The following is a 25,438-nucleotide window of genomic DNA, read 5'->3' as shown; positions in this document are numbered from 1 at the left end:
TTACAGAGGTGGTCTGGTGCTAGAATTATTGCTCTCAATATGGTGTGCATGGCGATATATTGCATGCGTGTGTGTGTGTGGGGAGGCGTGAGTGCCTCAAATTTTTGGGCGGAGGATTTTATGTGCTTCGGTGTAACTTTAATTTTTAACAATTGATAAAAAAAATTTTTTTTACTTTTTCCATCACGCGGGACAAAAAAATCCCATGTGACAATTTTTTGGTGACAGGTTCTCTCTAAGAGACACTGCATGTCACTGCATTACATTCTCAGTCTTAATCAAAGAGTTAAAGGTCAACAGTCTGTGAAACAAAATAAAAAGGGAAGAAACCTGGCCTTTTTATAGCGCTAAAAACCAAAAACACTGGTTTATACTCCGCTGCAACTGGGGAATGATTCCAGAGCTGAATTTCTGAGCCACCGTCTGGTCCCTTGGTGCCAAATGAACTGGTCTGTCCAGGAATTTTGTGGACTTGTCTTAGAAAAATAGCTGATTTCTTATGGTTTAGGATTTATTCAAAACGCTGTAATGTCTGGACAGTCAAAGCCACTTAACCAACAGAGTCCACACTGAATGCTCCCCCAACAGGAAGTTGTTCAAGTTTTCCATAATGGGTATACCACAAAAGCACAGTAGGGCTAGTACTCTTGCTAGCATCTAGGTGAACATCCAGGGTAGAAAGGAGAGACCAAAGGGCATAGCCACAAAGGGATAATGTACAGATTCAACAGCAAAATGTAGGAAAAACTGATTCACTGGAAAAATGAGGACATATAGGTACGTGTCCATGATTTCCACATGAGTTTCCTTCGTGGTCTCTATGGTGCATTCCATGTGGAATTTCTGAGCTTGAACAAAGATGTTTGGGAATGATGAACAGGTTGGCGTAAAAGCCTTTAACCTTTTTTAGATCAACTGCCCGCAATGTATTGCAAAAGGGCAGCTCCAAAATGCACAGCAACGTACCTGTATGTTGCTGCCTTCATCTGGGTTCAGATAGATTTTTTCGTACAAAGCAGCACACATTACACACATTAACATTTGTTATGCACACACTTAACACCTTGAGCAACACTGGCTTGGAAGGGGTTAACATCTCGGGGTAACCAAGGTAAACATGTGCCTAGCACATATTAACGTGTGCTGCTTTTTACAAAAATATCCATTTGTTCCTTCTCCCTAACTGTGCAGGTAGAACATATTGTTCCCTCTGTACAGAGCCCTGTGTTTGTCAACACAGGGCTCTAGGCCATGATTGGACACACTTGATCAGCAGGTCCCAGCCATGAATCATTGTCAATGCCCAATCCTTCTAGTCAGTACACATACCTGAAGGAGTGCCCCTAATGGACACAAAACAAAAACCATTTCATTTACAAAATTACAACCCAGGCCTGAAGCCCTAATATATAAAACTGTAGCGCAACATTTTGGTTTCTTTGGTCTTATTTTTTTGCTTCTCGCTGGGTGAAGTAGGAAGTAGTTGACTTTCCAAAGAGTAATAAAGGAACCCCTAGTTCTACCCCCACCAGGTCCATCAATCTGTGGAACAGTGAGCAGAATGCACCAGAGCTCATCCATGATGCATCAAAGGTTATCTCCACCTTAATACCTAAAAAAAAAAAAAAAAAAAAAAAAATTTCTCAACGGGCCCCTTAGAATCACTTGCCACCCACGTATTTTTGTGAACAAAACTGCACAGCCCCGAAAGCTGTGCAGCAACATAATGTATGCAATAAACTGCAGTCATTGATCAGCACGGCCATGTGACAATTCAGTCCAATGAGAGTGTCTCCTTACTTTTGGGACAAAAGAAAAAGACCCTCAATGGCCAGCTCTGTTCACAAGACTGTGCTAACCAATGACTGCGTGCCATTGCACACATTCTGCTGCTATACAGCTTCCAGGGCCGTTTTTGGACTTTACAAGTGAACAGGTTATTACACTAGCAGACATGGGCAGTGAATGATTCTAAGCAAATGGAGACAGGAGGAGAAGGGAGGCTGTTAGGAATTACCCAAAACACCCTTTAACGCATTTTTTGTTAACCACCTAGCAACAAAGCTATTCTCACCCAGAGAGAAAAACCTGTAGAATACACTTACTTCTTCCAACAAGATGACCAGTATCATTAATCCATAATTTAAGAAAAATGAACAGGCAGCTTTTTATTGCAGAAGAGACATGCTATAGCTCTACTGCAATAAGACACTTACCTTCCTGTTCGCAGTCTAATGAACTGCGCATGCACAGCATGGATCCCCATCACACACTGGCTGAGCCAGAATCCAAGGTGCATGCGTGAGACAATGTCAAAAAGGCCAATCAAGAGGCTTAAAACCCAGCACCCAGAAGTAGCCTGGGGAGAAGATGACAGTGAACAGTGAGGAATGTAACCATAGCATTGCTGGAAGGTGGAGGAAAGTATTTTTGGGTTTAGTTTCACTTTAATGGCTCCAAGAGAGCAAAAAAAAAAAAAACATGAACATCCATGTGCATCCATAAGAGTGGCAACAGCCCAGATGCAACTGTGTGTCACAGATTTTGTGCACTGTTGTGCATCTGTTACACTCAAGACATTAGAAAACAGGACTGCATCAATACAAAACATTTGTATTTAATTCAAAATTATCTTAGATAATTATTACCTGTGGTCAATTTACGGTCAGTACCCTGGCTGGAATCTAGCAGTTTCTTCAAAAATTAACTCCTTCAGAGTCTCCTTGGGCAAGTCATCCAGCTCCATTTCAAACTTAAAGGGTGCCTCAGCTACAGGCTAAATTACAAAAAAATGTGTTACTTGTGGATCCCAATCACCAAAAGATAAAGATATTTTTGCAGGTCCTAAATGATAGTGTTACGGCAGGGGTCAAAACCATGCCACAATGAGTAGGGCTATCACTTCCAATTTGATACATATTTAAAAGGAGTCAGTCACAAAAGAAATATAGCAGCTGTGATAGTTGAATTGTTTAAAGTGATATTAAAAGGCTCGGGTTTACTTAAAAACAAATGTTAGAATAACCAGCTATGTGCAATGGTTAAGCACAGAGCAGTCCCGATCCTTCTCTTGTGGGGTCCCTCGCCGGAGTTCAGGGCTCCTCACAGGTTTTTTTTTTTATTCTAATACAAAGAATGCATTAAGGTTAAAGAAAACCTTTTGCCCTTAGAACCAAAGTGGAAGTAAAAGCTACTATAAGCCTGCTTAAAAAAGTTGCCTCTTCCATCTCATACCTATATGCTGCATACTGTAGATGTGTCACCCACCAGCTTTCATTGCCCCTCTGTTGTCCGTGCTCCTACCTCTTCCCTGCAGCAGCTGCTTGCTGATGCAGGGGAGCCGAAGCTTCACAATCATGTACCTGCACCGAAGCGGATTAAAGACAAAAAAAGTATTTACACAGATCTCTTTTACAAATCATATGCAGCGTAGGTATGAGGAGGCGGGAGGCAATGTTTTTAGGCAGACTTCTATTAGCCTATACTTCAACTTTAGGAACTTTCAATGTAATAGTTTGTAATACATCTGGTTTTACTTTACAGCATTTTAAAAGTTACAAAATTTTGGTAATCTAAAATAAGACACACAGAGGGTACCTAAATCTGTTTAGCTAAATGGCATAATAATTAGGGTTCAAATGCAACAAGAATTTGACCTCAGATTAAGGATGCCTTTAACCCTCCTATCATGTTAGTAAAAAATGACACCTATGTTATGGGTCACATTGACCTGTGCAGGACATACCACAATCTAATCAAATAAAACATGGATTTTAATGTTGCTCAACCTATCATTAATCAAGAAATGAATATTCAAGCAACTAAAAAAAAAAATAAAAAAATAAAAAAAAAAAATGTACCTTTACTCGTTTTTTAGGACACTGTTAGGACTTCCAAAGGCAATCCAAATGTGGTGGTAGCTAACAGCCATTGTCAGGCCCCCAAGAAAAGACTGGAAACTGACTGCAAGCCAGAACCAAACAAAAGTCAATGCCAGAATCTAAACCAGAGGAGGTTAAGACCCACTGCAAAACGAGAAACTACTAAAGACTAAGGAAAGACCACAGATTATCAACTTTATGCTCAAAACAACAGGACTTGGGATATTACCACAAAAGGGAAATTACTCCAAAACATTAAGCCTGAACCAGCAAGAAGCTGTGTAATCAAAAGAAGTGGATCATAACTACCTGATTAAAAGGTAAGTACTCAACAAATTTAGTGGCAATTTTGCTGAGGTGAATTACTAATCTATCTACAGTGGGAACAGACCACTGGTTTACCAATTCCCTCGCAAAAGGAGAAGGTCCGACTCTCAGGTGCTTCCATTCTGTATAGATGTCTATATCAAACAGTGAAAAGGTATTTGCAGCTGTAGGATGCCTAAAAGCTCAAATGCCTATATCATAGATCTGACACAATACCCTGTCTATTGTAATGGGAGGAAACTGCAAGGGCTCAAAACAGCCTCTTCAGAGATAGATTCAGTCCTATCAGTCTGAGATGGTAAAAGGGACCACAGGCCCAGCTTTACATAAGGGCTCAGGAGGTGAGTGTGATTCTGTAGGGGATGGTGTCAAAGCATGCTTAGAGCCTCTGCAGACAGTGCCCCAGTAGCTGAGTGTAATGGAGCAGGACCCAGACCACACTTGGGTATTTCCGTTAGACTCCAGCTTCCCTGACCAAACGGCCACAGACACCACCCGCTGACAAAACAGGACGAGACACACCAGACTTGTATGAAAGACAGGAATTGGACTGCTTTATTTTAACATAGATACAAGATATATACACAGGGTGGGGAAATACAACCAGTAAAAGGAAACATCAGCAGGCCGTCCCATCAGGGGAAGGGCTGCCGTAAACACCCCCCACCAAGCCAATACAAACACATTAGAACAATGGGATACATTAGTAGACAATGGCAGTAGACAATACACAAACCCATACATCCCATAATAGTTTGCTCTCAAGCAAGCCACACAATAGAACACTGGGATGCAGCACTTGGCAGTGAACAATGGACAACCCCCACCCCCACACATCTACACAATATTAAGACAGATCACCCTGCACCCCTAACAGGCACAGGGTGGCTTACACATAAGAGGGATATGGGGAGCTGAGACAGGGGCCTCCCCACCTCTCCAAAGGGCGCTGTGTTCCATGGGCCTCCCACCCAAAGTCACTCCCGTCACACTGAGCACATACAGCTGGAATGTTCTGGACACATATCCCTGTGGACATAAGGGAGAACAGAGGCTCACTCAACAGAGTCAAGGAGGACTGATGACAACCCTGTAACAATGGATGTCTCACTTTCAAGATTACAGGTGTCTGTTCCTACTGGGTATACCAGGTAAATGCCCCTATATCCCACTAGGAGAGATGAGTTGGGGCCACCAATATCGTTGACAGTCTTCTCTAGGTACTAGCTGCTTCCATGTAGTGAAAACACCACACTAAGTATGAGGATACAAGGCCTCAGTTACTCTCAGAACCTGAGCAGTAGGTGCTGACCAGGATTAAGGCGGGCAGTGAAAACAGACCAGAGATCCACATGGTGCTATAGGGAGCAGAAGCAGAATGGTGCTTCCACTAGGCTGAATAGTGGGAAAGAGTGCAGGTTGTCCATGCGTTGCTCCACCCAGTGGATGACATGAGCGCTTAGGTCTTGTGTTCTAACCTTTCTCGCACTGAAATGGTCAGCGGCAGGAATTTTTAAAGAAGCTCAGCAGTGTAAACAAAGAGGAAACTCCTAGTGCTTAAGCCCAGACAGCTTGTCAAGTAAATCTTTAGAGATGGGTCACACTTGGGGCTGTGCCACAGCTCTGGACCTGGAAAAAGCTTAGCGGTTAACCGTACACCCAGTTCTGTAAACAGCCACAATGCAACTCCGCAGTGTCACCCTGCACCATCAAGTCGAGTGGGGTCCATGTAAAGCTTCGAAAGCTATTGCTGAAGAAATGCAGCTCCAAATAGGGGCTTTATAATAAGAAATCTTGACTGGAGAAAAACAAAAAAAAAAAAAGAAAAAGACTAGCAAAAAAACAGTTCAACCTTGCAGGAGATTGAAAAAAAATCTGTTTAGATCTTGTCCCTCAATGGACAATTAAAGTTTTTCTTTTTAGAGTAGATTTCTCTTTTTCCAGTCCGCAAGTTGGGCACGAGATAGGAGTGCAATTTGTACAGGTAGATCTGACACCTTGCAAGAGCCGATGAAGAGGTGGTATCAAGCGTATCAATCAGAACTCTCTTCACAATGGTAACAGCAGCAGATCATTGTAGTTGGGCCCATCCCTTGATCAGTGTATTAACCGTTTACTTTCATTTCACTTCTGGTTGATTTCTGTCCAGAGGACATAAGCAATATTTTCAGAAACATCAGCAATATTGTGGAAAATCACAAATACCCTTTGTTCAGTCATTCACTAGCAGCTTTACATTGTTCCAACCTTGTCAAGTCTGGCCACTTGTCCTTTGAAGGCATTGTAATTTAGGGTAATCTGAGGTTGAAAATCCTGGCAGTCTCTCAGAAATTAATCATTATGCATAGTGCTAATAAGGACGTTCTTTTCAGGGCAGTATGACCAGCTCAGTGAAAGCAAACCTAAAAGAATTCACAGATCTTCCCACCAAAGCCAGGGAGCTACTGCTTTCCCCCCCCCCCCCCCCATATTCCCCAACCTGGTCAGCTTTGTTTTGTCTTGTAGGATGTGAAGAACATCATACATTATAACTTTGCAGGGTCCTTTATGCATATCAAGCATCACTTGCATCTCCTGGATTTTTCAGCTGTACCACCTGGAGGATTTAGTAGCCGATACTGAGCGCTATTGGTATATAGCCAAATTAATAGTGACCAGTAAAGTATAAAAAGAAATTATCAAAGGATGGCAACAATGTTATCCAGAAAAATAAAAAGTATTATATTGTCTACTTGAAAGGAATTAAAACCATTGTTCATAGTCATAAGTCCAAAGTAAACGAAGGAAAAAGTGTGTGGTATAGCCCAAATGTGTGAATGTGGTAAAAAAATTGACTTACTGCTGAGTTAATGGGTAAATTCGGACCAGGGTGCAGGAGACGGTGGAGAGGAATCCTGTGGGCTGCTCTGCTTGAAGATAGGGCACAAACTGTGAGAAGGTAGCACTCTCAGAACAGGATGCTGCCTCAGATGTTCACGGAACTCATGCACCAGAAATGACGTCGGCGCGTGTCAGAAGTGACGTCAGTGAAGTGCAGAAACCGGCAGATAGACGCTGACAGATAGAGAAGCCAGAGTGCATGGGCGCGGACCACAACAAGACCTGGTTGCTATGACAACGCGTTTTGCACAGATATGTGCTTTGTCAAAGTCCAATTTTTCCTTTGTTTATATTGGACATATGACTATGAACAACGGTTTTAATTCCTTTCAAGTGGATAATAAAATCCCTTTTTATTCTGGATAACGTTTGTCATCATCCTTGCTAATTTAATACTGTAATGGTCACTAATAATTTGGCTCTATACCAATAGCGCTCATTATCAGCTACTGTTCTATTTACATATGTCTCCTATAGTTTCTTGAGCAGCTGTGATTATAGCCTTCACAAGCTACAAGACCTCATTTTTGGTTACCAGCACCCAAGAAGTTTGTCAATTTCTTTAACAGGATTTTCAGTACAGACATCCATTTTACCACCATAGCTAAAAAAGTTTGGCATCACAACATCTCCAAATTTTGATCCAATATCACCTTTGTTTATTAAAAAGGAAGTCCTGTCAAATACGAACTATACAAAACCTGCTCCCACCCCCATCGTAAGCCTATTCTTACTAACTTTGTAGAGCACATGTATCAAGCACAATGCCCACGGGCTGAATCAGGCCCACCAGGCCATTTCATGTGGCCCATGCACCTCTCCTGCAGCTGCTACACCCCTCTCATCTCCGACCCACTTTGTTTCAGGAATCTACAGCAGAAAGGAAGACAGAACTCCTACAGATCCTGCGCCTCTGTGCAGCCACAGAACCCCCTCATTTCTGTCTGCCCTGGTTTCAGCATTTAGCAAACTCTGGCAGCTGATTTCAGCCCTCCTCTCGTCGTCCTCCATGCCCTGCCCTGCTTCCCAGCTCCACCCCCATCTTATTCCCCGTAGTATCACAAGGTAAGAGGGGTGTGCTGTGATTTAAGGGAGGGTGGCGGACTCTTGATATCTGATGTAAGGTGGGGGTGATGAGATCTGTACAACTGCTTAAAATTATGAGAATACAATTCTATACCAATTGAAACAGGGTCACACACTGCCAGAAACCTTATAGGAGACTGTTTAGACAGAACTCCAAGGAAGAACCATGTTTTGTCTGAGCAGTCTCCAATAAAGTTTCTCGAGGGCATGACGCTGAGTCCCCAATGAAATTGAATTTGACACCCTTGCTGTAGAAGAAAGATGTCTATACATACAGTTGTGTTCAAAATAATAGCAGTGTGTTGCTTGCGCAACCATGCTTCACTGTCTTCACAGTGTACTGTGGCTTGAATTCAGTGTTTGGGGGTCGTCTGACAAACTGTCTCCGGCCACTAGACCCAAAAAGAACAATCTTACTTTCATCAGTCCACAAAATGTTGCGCCATTTCTCTTTAGGCCAGTCAATGTGCTCTTTCGCAAATTGTAACCTCTTCAGCACATGTCTTTTTCAACAGTGGGACTTTGCGGGGGCTTCTTGCAGATAGCTTGGCTTCACATAGGCGTCTTCTAATTGTAACAGTACTCACAGGTAACTTTACACCTTCTTTGATCTTCCTGGAGCTGATTGTTGGCTGAGTCCTTGCCATTTTGGCTATTCTTCTATCGATTCGAATGATAGTTTTTCGCTTTCTTCCACGTCTTTCAGGTTTTGGTTGCCATTTTAAAACATTTGCGATCATTTTAGCTGAGCAGCCTATCATTTTCTGTACTGAACAATGTCTGGAACGACCCATTTTCCTCAGAATTTCAGAGAGAAATGCACTGTAACCAGCATGTATAACATTTGCTGCCTTCCTTCCTTAAATATAGGCAATAATTGCCACCTGTTTTTCAAAGAATGAATGACCTCACTAATAGAACTCCACGCTGCTATTATTTTGAACATGCCCCTTTCAATTAGTGATTCAATTACACAGAATGTCATGACTGTTGGGTCTGTTGGATTTCTATTACTCTACTACACCTGCTAGTAAATTTGCCATGTAGAAATATCATTTCTACCAAAAAGTGATTGATCAGGTTAGTGATGTCTGACTGCTATTATTTTGAACACAACTGTACCTATTCTGAGGGTGTTCCAGTGTGGTCACATGATTGGCTCCCAGTACCGGCTTCAGTGTAGAGGAACAGCCGACAATGGTTGCCCAACAATAAGCCCATTATGGTGGTGTATAGAGCCAAAAATGTTAGAATTGTGTCGATGTCCCAATATTTATGGACCTGACTGTATGTGTGTCAAATTGACTTGCAAAATAGGAGGGTTAAAGCAGAGCTAAATTCAAAAGTTGAAGATTTTGTATCTTACAAAGAACATTTAGGGTTGTGCCTAAGCAGTACTCTAACAAATGGGTAAAAGATAAGCTACAGAGAGTCTACAGGCAATACTGTTCACTAGTCCTTAAAGCAGTAGTAAACTGTAAAAAAAAACAAAAAAAAAAGCACACACAATTTAGTCCCCTGCAAGTTATTAGCATATTAAACATGACATTATGAAAGACTTACCTGTAAAATGGATCCCTCTACCAGTGCGCTGTCACCACTGACAAGGATGCCATCTTCCCCAGGTCTTCCTTCTGGGTCAGGGGGCTCTGGCTATTTAAATGGCCGAGCCGCGATGATGTTGCTCCCGCACATGCGCACGGGAGTCAACAAAAGTGGCACGGCACTCTGTATTGATGGCCTACTCAGTGTGCCCTAAATTCAGAGCGCAGTGCACATGCACCAGTGGCATTACTGTTTGCTACAGATAAGGTACGGTGCACGTTTAGGAGATAATCACTGTACCTACAGATCAGCCTTATTATGGACTTACCTGTAGGTACCAGTTAAAAAGCAGCGTTTACTACTGCTTTAGGCTCTCTGCTTTTTTATGGCCACAGCATACTATTCAAGTCAACTAAGATGTGTTTAACACATTTAATCTGCTTATAATGGAATATACAAGTTTAAACAAAGGTATAAAACATACAAATATTTATCAACTTCTAGAAACCTAAAAATACAAAAAGTCAATTAGGTTAAACACAAGCCATATCTAAATATATCCGTTTGAATTTACCCCTATAGCATACCTCATCACTTGGGTCATAATACTGTTCCAGATAAGGATGAGCAAGAGCTGCCTCTACTTCAATTCGTTTGTGTGGGTTGAAGGTCAACATTTTATCCAACAAATCAAGAGCTGAAACAAAAAATACAAAAAAACAAAAACAAAAAAAAAAAAAGGGTGATTTTTTCACTACAAATTTGGACTTGATTCTTTGTATAACCTATTTTCACTGACTGAACTAAGTTGGCTTTTAAAATGTAACTGAAATGAAAGGTTATACTCTTACACTATTCTGTTATAATTTATGTACAAGGCAAAAAAAAAAAAAAAGCTGGCATATTGGAAATGCAGATGCCTAATACAATTTTTGTTCCCAAGCTTATTTCATACTTTATACAGTAGATATTCTAATGTTTGAAACAAAGGACCACATTTTTTTCAAGCAAGGCAAGATGCACTTGTAAATACCTGGGGATTAATACTTTGACTAACTCAATATGTTGTTGAAACTAAACAGTCTGAATTCTCCTCAGCTGCTTACAGGAAGCTTTGTATTTTTAACAATTCATACTAGGCTGATTAGCAGAGGTGGAGAGGCAAGCAGATGATGTCACAACCTTAACACCAGCCAATCAGAGGAAGCTTTGTATTCATTGGTAAAATTACAGGGCTTCCTGTGAGTGGCTAACACTGCCTCAATTTTGTTCGGCCAGCAGACGAAAAGCTTCTGGAACACTACGCTGTATAATACATACAGTGCTCAGCATAAAAGGAGTAAACTCCAACAGATCTGTCAGAAAACCTTTACTTTCCTTTGAGAATCAAAATTTCTATGCAAAACTACTACAAAATACTCCCACAAAGCGGGCCACTGATTGCAAAAAAGATTTGTTAATTTGCACACACAAAAATTTTTTTCCTAACAAATTCATTCAAGACCATGTTGCAAAAATGAATACACCTCAATGAAAGTCTTAGGGGCAAAGCTAAATTTTAGACACCAAAATCCTAATTAACAAGAATTCAGTGAGTCTAATTATAAAAGGCCGTTACTTAAAGAAAACCCTTTCCCATTTCATGCTGTCAGCAATGGCACCACATGGAAGAGAAAGGCCTGAGAAAGAAAATAATTCCTTTACACAAGAATGGTGAAAGCTACAAGATGATCAAAGCTTTAGTTATTCGGAATACTGTAGCAAAAGTGATACAAACATTTAACAGACGGAACTGCAACCGTCTCACAGAGAACCACAGACGTTAACACAACAGGAGCGTCTTGATAAGAAGGGTTGAAGAAAATTGCCATGCAAGTTTACTGCAGTTAGCTAAAGTAGAAAGCCAAACTGGGGTGATTGTTTCCTGTGATACAATACGGTGTACACTGCAGAGAAATGACATGCATGGGTGTCGTCCACAAAGGAAGGAAGCCTCTCTGAAAGCCCATGCACAAAAAAAAAGCCCTCCTAGAAATTGCCAGGGCCCATGCTGAAAAAGAAGACTGCTCAGACTCAGTACTCTGGAGTGATGAGACCAAGATAAATGTTTTTGGAACTGATGGCTTCAAAACTGTATGGCGTTGCAAAGGTGAGTAGAAAGCAAAATGCATGGAGCCTACAGTGAAACACAGTGTTGGCAGTGTCCTTCTGTGGGGCTCCATGAGTGCTGGTGTCGGGCAGTTGCATTTCATGGATGGTATGAATACACAGATGTACTGTTCTATATTGAAAGAGAAGATGCTACCATCACTCCGTGCCCTTGGTCGTCATGCACTTTTCCAACAGGACAATTATCCAAAACACACATCTAAGGTCATTGTTGCATTTCTGAAGAACAGGGTGAAAGTGATTCAGTGGCCAAGTATGTCTCCTGATCTGAACCCAATAGAACACCTATGGGGAATTCTGAAGAGACAAGTTAAGCATCACTCTCCATCCAGCACCCAGGCTCTAAAAAAGAATGTTCTTGAAGAATGGAAAAAGATGTTGCAATAGGTCGCCAACTTGTTCATTCCATGCCTCGAAGACTTGGTGCTGTTCTTACAAATTATGGAGGTCATACAAAATAATAAATGTAGTATTTTTGGTTGTGGGGTGTAATCATTTCTGCATCAACTAATATGAGTAAAACTGATGATTTTGTAATTTACGTTATATTAACCTCATTAATTTAAAAATCTTACTTTTCAAAAGGGGTGTACTCATTTATGCCGAGCACTGTATGTAGCTGATCGTTCATACAGTATGATACAGCACTCACAGCAGCTGCATCACTTAAGCAGATAGTTTGTTTGGGCCAGCTAGCCCCAAACAAACTATTTGGAGTGAGTAACCAAAAACCTGGAGCTAGGTTTTAAATTCACAAAATAATTCCTTCAACGAAACAGGTAAGTTAGCCATAAACGACTCAACTGCATGATGAATATAGGGGGGTGGGGAGGGGGGGGGAGAGATCATTCCACTACCCTACTGCCAGCTATTGTATTTAACAGCTGCAGCATATGCAGCTGCCAAAATAAAGTGGCATTGCCAAATCGGACAGCATCTCATGGAATGAAGTCACCATTTGCCCATAATTTCCCTGGTTGCTTGTATTGTCACCCACTGCTAGAAATTGGTTCACAGTTTTGTCCTATCCAACTTTAAACACTACAATTAACAGCATACAGTTTGCAAAGGGGTTTCTGCTTTTATGATCTGGTTGTCAGGCTGTGTATTAGTTGCCAAGACAACCCCTTCAGATCCTTGTTAAAAGCATGCTGTTTAGGGGGGGGAATAAAAAAATGTCTGTATATATACACGCACACACACACACATATTACACACACACGATTTTGCATTTCCAGGTAAGGGGCACGAGCGGCCTACCTGTGCCGCCATTCACGGCCGTGGATGTCAATCACCGGGTCCCAGCCAGTAATTACCCGCCGGCGCCCTTTGATTATTACCGGCAATCACCGATGGGGAGGAAGACTTTTTTCTTTATAAAAAGTCTTTCTCCCTGTCAGCTCGAGCACACTGCTCGGGATGGCTGTGCACTGCACAGCCAACCTGATCAGTGTACTTACAGTAAAAGCACACCCCCAGTCCCCTAGTAAAACACACTCCCAGCACATATACATATATATATACACACACACACACACACACACACATATATATATTACACGCGCACGCACACACTCAAAAAACATTGAAGGAACACTTTCAAAAACAAATCAGATCTCAATGGGTAATGTGTTAGGAATATAAACATGCCCCATCGTTTGATGGAAAGCGCTAAATTCAAAGACACCCCGGAAATCAAAGTGAAAAAATGATGCAGCAGGATAGGTCCATTTTGCTGAAATGTCATTGCAGCAACTCAAAATGGTACTCAGTAGTTTGTATGGCCCTCACATGCTTGTATGCATGCCTGACAATGTCGAGGCATGCTCCTAATGAGACGGATGGTGTTTTGGGGTATTTCCTCCTAGATCTGGACCAGGGCATCACTGAGCTCCTGGACAGTGAGGAGCAACCTGGCAGTGTCAGATGAACCAAAACATGATATCCCAGAGGTGTTCTATTGGATTTAGGTCAGGCGAGTGTGGGGGTCATTCAATAGTATCGATTCCTTCATCCTCCAGGAACTGCCTGCATACTCTCACCACGAGACCAGGCATTGTCATGCACCAGGAGGAACACAAGATCCACTGCACCAGCGTAAGGTCTGACAATGGGTCCAAAAGATTTCATCCCGATACCTAATGGTTAGGGTGTGATTGTCTAGTCTGTAGAGGTCTGTGCTTTCCCTCCATGGATATGCCTCCCCAGACTATCACTGACCCACCACCAAAACGGTCATGGTGAATGATGTTACGGACAACATAACGTTCTCCACAGCTTCTCCAGACTCTTTCACGTGTGTCACATGTGCTCAGGGTGAACCTGCTCTCTTCTGTGAAAAGCACACGGCACCAGTGGTGGACCTGACAATTCTGGTGTTCAATGGCAAATGCCAATCGAGGTCTATGGTACCGGGCAGTAAGCACAGGGACCACTAGAGGACATCAGGCCCTCAGGTCACCCTCATTAACCACTTCACGTCTGGACACTTTTACCCCCTTCCTGTCCAGGCCAATTTTCAGCACTATCACACTTTGAATGACAATTGCGCGGTCAGGCAAAACTGTACCCATATGAATTTTTTAGCATTTTTTGGAGACAGATACAGCTTTTTTTGGTGGTATTTATTCACCACTGGGATTTTATTTTTTTTGCTATATAAATGAAGGTCCAAAAAAAATTTTTTTTTTTTTTTTTAAAGTGTTTTTTTCTTATAAAATTTTGCAAATAGTATTTCATCATAAATCCTGGCCAAAATTTATTCAGCTATCTTTTTAGTAAAAAAAAAAAACTAAATTAGTTTATAACCAAAAATTATAATTAAAAAAAAATTTTTTTACATTATTTTATTTTTACATACTGTCACCCTAGCAGTACATTGTCACCATGGTGACACTGTGCTACTTGTGGGGGGTGATGATTTTTTTTTTTTTTTTTTACACTGATTGCTTTTACACCCATAAAGGCTGTAAAAGCAATAATTTCTCCTCTCTAGCTGCACTCTTGCAGTCATTGAGAAATACTCTGAGCTGTGATTGGTCACAGCTTGTCACATGGTACAAGGCTGTTGTGACTAGCCTTGTACCATGTGACCTCTGTGATCATTCACAGACGTCACACGTAGTAAGCAATGATGTCAGAAGTGACATACTGCTTACTACTCTGCATGTGATCACTGATTGGCCAATCAGTGATCACATGATCGGGACCTCGCACAGAGGTCCCGTACAACGATCGGTGTTCCACTGTGTCCGGAGGACACAGCGGACACTGGATCGCGGTGCTGTGAGCTCCCAGGGAGCACGCACAAGCAGGGGGTGGGGAGGCCGTTTATAAACAGCCACCCGCCCCTGCACTGCCACCGCCCGGCCGTTTATATACAACAATTCTGATTGTTTGATTGTTTCACACCAGTGGCCTGCTGGAGGTCATTTTGTAGGGCTCTGACAGTGCTCATCCTGTTCCTCCTTGCACAAAGGAGCAGATACCGGTCCTGTTGATGGGTTAAGGACCTTCTACGGCCCTGTCCAGCTCTCGTAGAGTAACTGCCTGTCTCCTGGAATCTTCTCCATGCTCTTGAGACTGTGCTGAGAGACACAGCAAGCCTTCTGGCAATGGCATGTATTAATCTGCCATTCTGGAGGAGTTGGATTGCCTGTGCAACCTCTGTAGCGTCCAGGTATTGCCTCATGCTACCAGTAATGACACTGACCCTAGCCAAATGCAAAAAAATTGTGAAAAACAGAAATGAGTAGGGAAAAAAATGTCAGTGGTCTCCAGATGTAAAACCATTCCTGTTTTGGGGATCATCTCATTGTTCCCATCTATTGCTCCTGTTTATTTCATTAACACCAAAGTAGCTGAAACGGATTAACCACCCCCTTTGCTACTTGACTAGATCAATATCCCAGGGGTTTAATTGACTTTATGCTGATTAAAAGTGTTCCTTTTATTTTTTAGAGAAAAAAAAAAAACACAAACACACACCCCCTTCCTCTTGCTATCCATCTAACAGTACCTGTGCGTTTCTACTTTTAAAACAGTGGTAATGGGTCTGTCTAGAGCAGAGCTTTTTTTTTTTAGGCAAGGCCCTTTTTAGAATTGTGCACAATCCCAGGTCACACCAGTCAGAGGACTTGTTTACCAGGAGATAAACAAGTTGGCAATTCCTAGATTTCTAACCCTGTAATAGGATTTAAAAAATCAATTTACCTTTGGGGTCTGCATTTGGGAACAGCCTATTCCAGGGAACCTTATTTTTATGAGGGAGGGAAAGCAAGTAGTTTCTAGCTTTCAAATTTATTATACAGTTTAAATCCTCTTGAGAAGGAGATCCAAGAATGCCTGTAAATATAGGAACGTAAATATTAATACAAAATATGCATTTTTCATAATTAAAAACTACTTAAACATCTTTTGTGGTTGCTCTTACCAAGAATATGATTAAGCTGATCAAGATAATGTTTTCCTGGAAATATGGGCCTATTAGAAAGCATCTCTGCAAGAATGCAGCCGACAGACCAGATGTCAATTGATTTGGTATATCCCTAATGAAGAGAAAATTAAATACTGTTAGGAATGCTACATATTTTATGTGGAAGTATAAAACAAGCACCAAATTTGCCTGGTCAAAGAGTTTACAAAAGCAAAAGCGAATAAGGCTTGGAGAACAAAATAATGACTTAACAGCATAGCAGTTTACACTCCAAAGACAAGTGTTAAAGGGTTAACGAGGTAATTGGAATCTGCCTAAATTGCACGAATACAGGTGTGCATGCATGTATATGCATGTGAGATAGGACAGAAGATTGAAAGGTTCTTCAGGACGGGGACTGATATACAGTAGGTAAAGTGCTAAGCAAACCGTTGATGCTATGTAAATAACCAATAAACAGAAGGTTATTAATCAGTGATTAGCTGTGGCCAAATCACAGTTAAGCACAAAAAAAAAAACCCTGAATGAATCGATGTCATTCAGGTAAATTCTTGCTTATAGCAAAGTAATTCTTTGCTACAAGCAAATTGTGTAAAAAAAAAAAAAAAAATACTGATCACTTCCCCAAAGTAGTACAATGTTACTATGGTAACATTGTACTACTTTGGTCATAGTGAAATATGAAAAAAAAATCTTAAAAAAGAATAAAATTTAATAAAAAATAAAAAAATATATATAATTTTTTTTTTTCATACTGTCACCAGTCAGTGTCCCTGATTACTGCCATGCCAGTTATATGACGCTGTACTGCACTGGTGACAATATGTATAAAAAATAGTGAAACTAATTTTAATTTTCCGAAAAATTATGACAAAAGAAATACAACTTCAAAAAACTCGCCATGCCTCTTATGAAGTACGTCGGACTGTCTACTTTGCAAAAAGGGGTCATTTGGGGGATATCTGTACTGTTCTGACATTCTTGGACCTCAAGAAATTAGATTGGCTGTCAGTACTTCAGGATTGATCAATATTCAGATCTATACCATAGTTTGTGAACTCTATAACTTTCCTACAAACTAAAAAATACATCCTAATTTGGGTTATTTTCACCAAAGACATGTAGCAGAATACATCTCGGCCTAAATTTATGAAGTATTTATTTGCAAACTTTTATAACAGAAACAAAGACTTTTTTTTTCTTCAAAATTTTGGTCTTTTTTTGTTAATTTAGCAAAAAATAAAAACCCCAGTGGTGATTAAATACCACCAAAAAAAATCTCTAGTTGTGTGAAGAAAATGATAACATTTTAGTTTGGGTACAATGTTGTATGGCCGCGCAATTGTCATTCAAAGTGTGAGAGCGCTGAAACCTGAAAACTGGCCTGGGCAGGAAGGTGTAAAATTGCCCGGTATTGAATTTGTTAAAAGTGTACCTGAACTCAAAAAGTGAAAGTATGACATCGATTTCCCAATTCCTCCTTAAAACTAAATAGCACGGCACCCTTGGGCCTTCAGTCTTGTAGGTGTATATGCAGTGTGAGATCAAAGGTGCTGTGCCCTCTGGCTGCCAGTGTCATGAATTTTGATGTAACTACTGTGCTTGATACTGTACTCCTTGCTGGAGATGTTATACCTCAGAACTTGCAGTGCAAGAATCTCTGCTTCATTCAATCTGTGAATCTGATTTCTGCACCTCTACTGTTTCTTTAGCATTCCCCAACCCCAGGTCATCAGGGGTGGAGCAACTTTGACACAAGGAGGAAAAGATGGCCAACTCCATACAGAGAGTGTGAGGAACAGGGCATGGCAAGCCAGTAATAGGAAAAAGATTGGTTGCAGAGACCTACAGACAATACTGGTTACTATTCTTGTTCCTGCTTGCCTTTTTTTGGGCACCGCTTCAATTTACATCTGCTTTAAAAGCTGTCCAATCACTGAAAGAAAACAAATCACAGCATATTATATATAGCTATCTACCTTGGAATTTAACATGATCTCTGGTGCCCGATACCAGCGAGTTGCAACATACTCTGTCAGGAAACCAGTGTGATCATGGTCTGGGTCTGCAACACGCGCCAATCCAAAATCACAGATCTATGTGGATACAAACAAGACAGAAAGGTAGTTTAATATAGAACACACATAACCAAAGATCATTTTAGTTAACAGTAATGTGAAGTATACTACTAAATTAAAAATATAAAAAATAAAAAAAACATGCAGATACTAACCCAGCTTATTTTCAACCATTTAGATCAAAAGTGGCAATTTTCACAGCTGGAGTTTCACATTTTCAGAACATTCTAAAATCAATGGAAAACTAGGGTATTTTTCACTGCTTTCAAGTGTACACAAATCGCCTTTTTTTTTACTAAACATATAAACTTAACTATAGGAATCTACACCTGGAGTCCTGCATCGGTTCATGTACCCAGGTATGTTTAGGTCCCAGAAGCTATACTATGTGGTACATACAAGAAAGCAAATTTGCAGCCAGTGGGCCGGTCTGACACTTCACTCAGGAAAGTCACATGACCAAACAGGTAAGGCATGGGGAGGTACCACCCTTAACCCAGTCACAACACAAATATGCTCTAATGCCGACTGTGATGTGTAAAGTTCTTTATGAAACTATTTTATGTGTACCAAGATCTGTGGCATTTGTTTCCATCATAATATGCTATATCACCATATAATAATTTGGACAGAATGGGTAGTAATTAAACTGTCTGACTGGGACAGGAAAGACCAAAAAACAGCAATACAAAATTGTAACAAACTCTAATTCTTCCTCATTCTGCTGTATTTTTGTTTGGAGAGATTTCCTATCACTTCCTGTCCTGACAAGATATGAGTAAAAATCTCTAAGGAGATAAGACACTGTAATAAATTCTTAGAGGCTGTAAACATTTTCCACTCCAAAGTCAAAAAAAGTTTGGTCTATAAAAGGAGACCTTAAGTTCACCAGTGTAAAAGGACTGAATGAAAATAATTCAGTCTTAAACAATTTTATATAACTGGCCAAGATATTCTCGAACGTTCTTTAAAGTGAAACGCCACAACTGGGAGAGTCTGCATAAACAATAAAAAAAATAAAATAAATATGGTATAGCAAGCACACACGTGGCAAAAGCCACAATCAGAATTCCTTTACCAGGGAACAGGATTTTATCCTTGTAGCTACAGTATAACATAAGTGCATACCTTCAGATCACAGGTAGTGTTTAGCAGCAAGTTTGATGGTTTAAGATCACGATGTAAAACATTGGCTGAATGAATGTACTTTAGCCCTCTCAGGATTTGGTAGAGAAAATAACAGATGTGGTCATTGCTAAGGTGTTGTGTCTTTAGGAGCTTGTACAGATCGGTCTCCATAAGGTCCTGAACGATGTATCTGGTAATGCTTATGTTAAGGCAGGTAAACACTTGAGAAACCAAGCTTTATTCGGTCATGCAACCTTCACATTTTTTGTGGTCTCTTTAGTACTGGGAGTACAAGCACCGCCGGTGGTTTACCAGGACAATGTCAGAGCTTGCACAAAAATAAATTTCCTATGCACAGGTGAAAGCCCTTCCCCAGAATAAAACTATGTCCTTTTCTCACCCCTCTGTCCCAATCCCCGACTGACTGAAAATTACTCCTGTGAATATGCCCTTTTTAGTTACCTAAAGCCACAGTCACATGATGCTGTAGTCATGAACCTTCTCTCTTCTGTATTTAGTTCCTGCCGGATCCTCTGAGTGCCCTTGCCCTGCCAGCGTGACACTGTTTGCCCAAAATGTGGCTTTAGAGAGCCACTTACCTTCAGCAAAAATGTGAATATTCATTCTTAAACTATATTTGTACGGGCTTACTCAAACCTTATTTAGCTTTTCTTTGAGAACTTTGGGGTGGTGAGGCTCAAAAAGACATGGGCTCTCCATTTCAGTAATGCGCTTGAGGGAAGCAAAGCCAAATAAACACGCATTTCTAAAACTTTCACTGGTAAATGAATGAATAAATACATTTCTGACTAAAAATGGCTGTTTCCTTTTAACGTGGGAATATTTTTCTCTGGCAATAGCTGTGAGGTTCTAGCGAAAAGTGGAACTCCAGAACAAATTGGAAAATGTTGGATACATCAAGAAACAACTTTTCAGGTATTTATTGCCATCTGTGAGTTAAACTAAACTGTGCTTTTCTGTTCCGATTATTAAGAAAATCACCTCAACAGAGACAGCCAGCAGTGAGTAAACTGTCCAAATAGGTTGTACGTTCTCTGCCTTCATGTGTTCCTCACATTAGTTAAATTTTCTGCAGCAAACATACCCCAACCTTTATGGAAATGATGCACGCTAATCACTGTCAAGCAAGGCCAAAGAGATACAGCTTCAGTGTCCAAACTACACAACCAGAGTGGCTGCATTTTCCTGGATATCAGTCCCAAGCGCAAAACGCAAGCTTAGAGGCTTGTAACAAGCCATTACAACAAAAGATCAGGACTCCAGACACTTGCTCCAGGTGCTCAATGAAAGGCATCGGTGGAGGGATCCCGTTTAAGGAACTCTGACAGCTTGAGGGATTAACCACTTGCCATCCTAAGCATTTACCCCCTCTACTGACCAGTACTCTCTTTGCTACTCGGCACTGCACTATTTCAACTGATAATTGCACGGTCATGCAATGCTGTACCCAAACCAAATTTACATCCTTTTTTTCCACACAAATACAGCATTTTTTTCGGTGGTATTTGATCACCTGTGCGCTCTTTATTTTTCGCACTAGAAACAAAAAAAAAGACCGAAAATTCTGAAGAAAAACAATTTTTTTTTACTTTCAGCTATAAAAAATATATAGTAAACTCAAAGTTAGTAATAAAATTTAGGCCAAAATGTATTCTGCTACATGTTTTTGGTATATAAAAAAAAAAAAAACAACCCTAAGTGTATATTGATTGCTTTGTGTGAAAGTTATAGCGTCTACTACTATGGTATAGATACAGCAAATTTACAGCATTTTTTTTTATTTTTGCTATACAGCGCTGCACTAGTTTAACTGAGAATTGCATTCATGCAATATGGTACATAAAATAAATTTACATCCTTTTTTCACACAAAGCTTTCTTTCGTTGGTATCTGATTAACTGTGCACTTTTTATTTTTGGCGCTAAACAAATTTTGAATTAAAAAAAAAAAGTCTTTTTTTTTTTTTTAAAGAAAAAAATATTTTTTTCTCATTTCTGTCATAAAAAATATCCAAAAACTCAAATTGTCATAAATTTAGGCCAAAATGTATTCTGCTTACACGTTTTTGGCTAAAAAAAAAAAAATCCCAGTAAGTGTATATGGATTGCTTTGTATGCTATAATGGAATTTACACAGCTTTTACTGACTCCCATCACATTTCTTGAGGTGCTATAATACCAGGATAGTACAAACACCCCCAAATGACCTCTTTTCGGAAAGTAGACACCGTAAGATATCTGCTGAGAGACATATCGAGTCCATGGAAGATTTTTCTTTTTCCACAAATTTTTGGAAAATGACATACATTCATTTATTTTTTTTACACAAAGTTGTCATTTAAATTATATATCTCTCACACAAGCCATGGGTACATGTGGAATTACAACCCAAAATACATTCTGCTACTTCTACAGAGTATGGGGATACCACGTGAGACTTTTTGGGAGCCAATCCTACTTTGAAAGCCTGAAGGTGCGTAACTTCCTCATTTCACTTCCTCACTACCCATCACAGTTTTCGGAGGCCCTGAAATGCCAGGATAGCACCAAACCCCCCCCAAATGACCCCTTTTTGGAACACCCCAAGGAATTTAAAAAGAGGCATGGTATTTTTTTCTCAAGGTTTTGAAAAAAAAAAAAAAAAATTATATTATATTATATATATATATACATATATATATATATACACACATATACATACACACACACATATATATATATATATATATATATATATATATATATATATATATATATATATATATATATATATATATATATATATATATATATATATATATATTACAAGTTTTTGTTTGTTTTCTTCATTTTCCAAAAACTTGTGGCAACAAAGGAGACCTGCACAATACTCAATGCTTATCAATTCTTTGGGATGTCTATTCTGAAGGTGCTTATTGGATATTGGGGTCCTTTACTTGGCTAGACTGCCAAAAAGTCTCATATGTGGTACCCCCATACTCGGGAGAAGTAGCAGAATGTATTTTGGGGCGTAATTCTACATATACCCATGCCATGTGTGAGCAAAAAAATCAGAGACAATGTGTGTAAAAAAAATAAAATACTTTTTTTTGTCATATTCCCAAGAGCTTGTGGTTAAAAAAAAAAAAAAAATTCTATTGACTCAACATGCCTCTCAGCAAATAGTTTGGGGTGTCTACTTTCCAAAAAGGGGTCGTTATGGGGGTGGGGGAATTAGAAGATAAAGCCACACATTATTCACTCTTCTAACCACCTGAAGATCAAGCCTTCTCTGACACTGTGTTCCCATAAAAAAAAAAAAAAAAAGAAAAGAAAAAGTATTTGCTAGGAAATTACTTTGAACCCCCAAATCTTTTTTTTAAAGCAGACACATTAGTGAATAAAATGGTGCGTGCTGCAATTTTTTTATGTCACATAGTACTAGCGCAGAGATTTTTCAAACACAGATTTTTTGCAAATACACTTTTTTTTTAACTTTTAATGCACAAAAACACAATATATTGGGCAATTATTTGGTAATATATAAAAGATGGTGGTATGCCGAGTAAATGGATACCAAACATGACATGCTTTATAATTACGCATGCCCTGTAAAATGGCGACAAACTGCATACATTTTTAATACCCATAGACAACGATTTAAAAGCCTTTACAAGCTACCATTTTAGATCTACAGAGGTCTAGTGCTAGAACTACTGCCCTACCACACATGCATGGAGCAACCGCTGTTTACATATCGGCAGTCCCTTTCATGTTTTTTTGTTGAAGTTATTTTGATTTTCTAAAATTATTTTTACACTGTCCCTTTCATGTTTTTTTTTTCATCACTTTTAATGCTACCAGAGGGAATGCAAATATCCCCTATAACTTCAGAGGGCATTGTCATATGCTTTCCCAATTTACAAATGGCGCCGTTTATATCCTGCGAAACTGAAGTGATGAAATGCTCGTAGCTTCCGATTTCTCAGACTATAGAGATGATTGGCACCATTCCGGTCTCCATTCAGCTCTATGGTCATCTGGCAGAAACACCGGCTGCATTCTCCCGAAGGAAGAAATCTCTGCCAGAAATAGTGTGTGGTATGCCCACTATTAGAATATACCGCCCTGCATCCACCCACTTTTAATGATGGCCACACATTAGGTTGCATGGTGCCACATGCACCAATTCCAAGATTGTACAAATGTCTAACTAGTGGCACGCTTGAATAAAAATTGTACACGTATAAGTGGTACCCCATATGGAAAAAGGATGATACCAAGTTCCAAACTATCTTGCCACTGCTCCCCATGTAGTCTGGGCATCCGGGGGGCTCCACGTGACTCTTTTCCCTCATAAATCCGAAACATATGTATAGACTGTTGCCCTCTCACAGGTCTTATACATCTTGACCCTGTATCTGGCACGCTTGCTGAGGAGAAATTGAACGGAAGGCAGCCAGAAAAATTAATGAGGGACTCATCAACGCAGATTTTTGCTGGGGAGTAGAGACATCTGCAAATTTTTGGTTAAGGTGATTTAAGAGGGGCTGAATTTTGTGGAGCTGGTCAAATTCATGGTCACCTCGAGGACGACAGAGTGTGTTGTCTTTGAAATGCATAAAACACATTATACTCTCATATCTATGCCTGGCCATAGCAGCAGAGAACACAGGCATATGATGAATCGGGTCTGTGGCCCAATACAACAACCTCAATTTTTTTTTTTTTTTTTTTTTTAAAGTAATGCCCATGTTGATGGTAAGGCCCAAAAAAATTAAAATATGGAAACCGCAATGGGTTTCCATGCAAATGGTCTGGCAAGGTTTGAATTTGGGTTGGCAGCGATAAATTTTTGTGCATATAAATTACTTTGATCCACAATCAATGCATACAGATCTTCCATGAAAAACAGTTCCAAAAAATCAAGGGAAGAAGTTCAATTTGCTGTTTCCACCTGAATTCCGGGTTGGGCAGTGAATGGGGGAAGTACAGGTGCTGATTCTGCGAACACTGTGCTTTTGTGTGCAATGTATCAAGTGACAGTGACCAGACACTGCACTTACTGGGGGAGAGGTAAGCTTAGGGGCTAAACGCAGGTGCCGGGGCTGATCCCACTAACGCTGTGATTTTGGGGACACTAATGTGAACGCTTGTATAGTGCTGATCTGATCAAGGATATTGATCCGTTCAGTCACTATACTAGCAATGGAGGTTTATTGTGTATGAGCGTGTTTCAGGCAATCAAGGGGTTAAATGTGATTACTGGTGTACTGATGGGCAATCTGACGCTATCTGGGAGGGACGTGAAAACCATGGGAGCGCAAATCACATATATACATGTGATTTTGCGCACCCATGCCGCCCTGTAGCAGTATTTCTGCTATAAGGTGGTCAGGAAGCATTTACAGAAGCGGTTTGCGTTACAGCACTGCAATACTTTGACAATTGCGCGGTCATACGCTGCACTCAAATGAAATTTGCATCCTTTTTTCCCCCCACAAATTGAGTTTTTTTTTTCCGGAGGTATTTGATTGCCTGTGCGTTTTTATTTCTCATGCTATATATTTATATAAAAAAAAAGAAAAAAGAAAAAAGGCCAACAATTTTGAGAAAAAAAACCCAATCATTTTGGACTTATTGCTATAAAACATGTCCAGTTTAAAATTTTAAAACCAAATTTCGTCAGAAATTTATGCCAAAATGTAATCTGTGGCATGTCTTTGCTGAAAAAAAAAAAATCCCAATACGTGTAAATCAATTCGTTTACGTGTAAGTTATAGCGTCTACAAATGGCAATATAGATACTGACTTTTTTTCATACTAATGGCGGCGATCAGCGACTTATGACAGGACTGCGGTGGACATTCTGACATGGGGTCATGGACATCCCCAGTGATACCAATACAG

General features: G+C 40.1%; 1 protein-coding gene across 1 annotated transcript in view; it reads right to left on the bottom strand.

Moving 5' to 3' along the window:
* The window catches only part of MAPK1 (mitogen-activated protein kinase 1), a 122,070-nt gene that overhangs the window by 7,369 nt on the left and 89,263 nt on the right, over positions 1–25,438 (bottom strand). Inside the window, exons 3-8 of the mRNA XM_089690602.1 lie at positions 19,530–19,719; positions 18,303–18,419; positions 16,321–16,435; positions 16,101–16,232; positions 10,307–10,416; positions 2,649–2,776 (exon numbers count right to left, since the gene is read on the bottom strand). Of these exons, the coding sequence (XP_089546728.1) occupies positions 2,666–2,776; positions 10,307–10,416; positions 16,101–16,232; positions 16,321–16,435; positions 18,303–18,419; positions 19,530–19,719 (775 nt within the window). The 3' untranslated portion in view covers positions 2,649–2,665. The remainder of the gene's footprint in view (positions 1–2,648; positions 2,777–10,306; positions 10,417–16,100; positions 16,233–16,320; positions 16,436–18,302; positions 18,420–19,529; positions 19,720–25,438) is intronic.

This window comes from Staurois parvus, unplaced genomic scaffold, assembly GCF_062004578.1.
Source record: "Staurois parvus isolate SC_StPar_1 unplaced genomic scaffold, SC_StPar_1.0 ptg000535l, whole genome shotgun sequence".
Taxonomy (NCBI): domain Eukaryota; kingdom Metazoa; phylum Chordata; class Amphibia; order Anura; family Ranidae; genus Staurois; species Staurois parvus.
The sequence above is the reverse complement of the archived record's forward strand: the minus strand, read 5'-3'. Positions and strand labels throughout refer to the sequence as shown.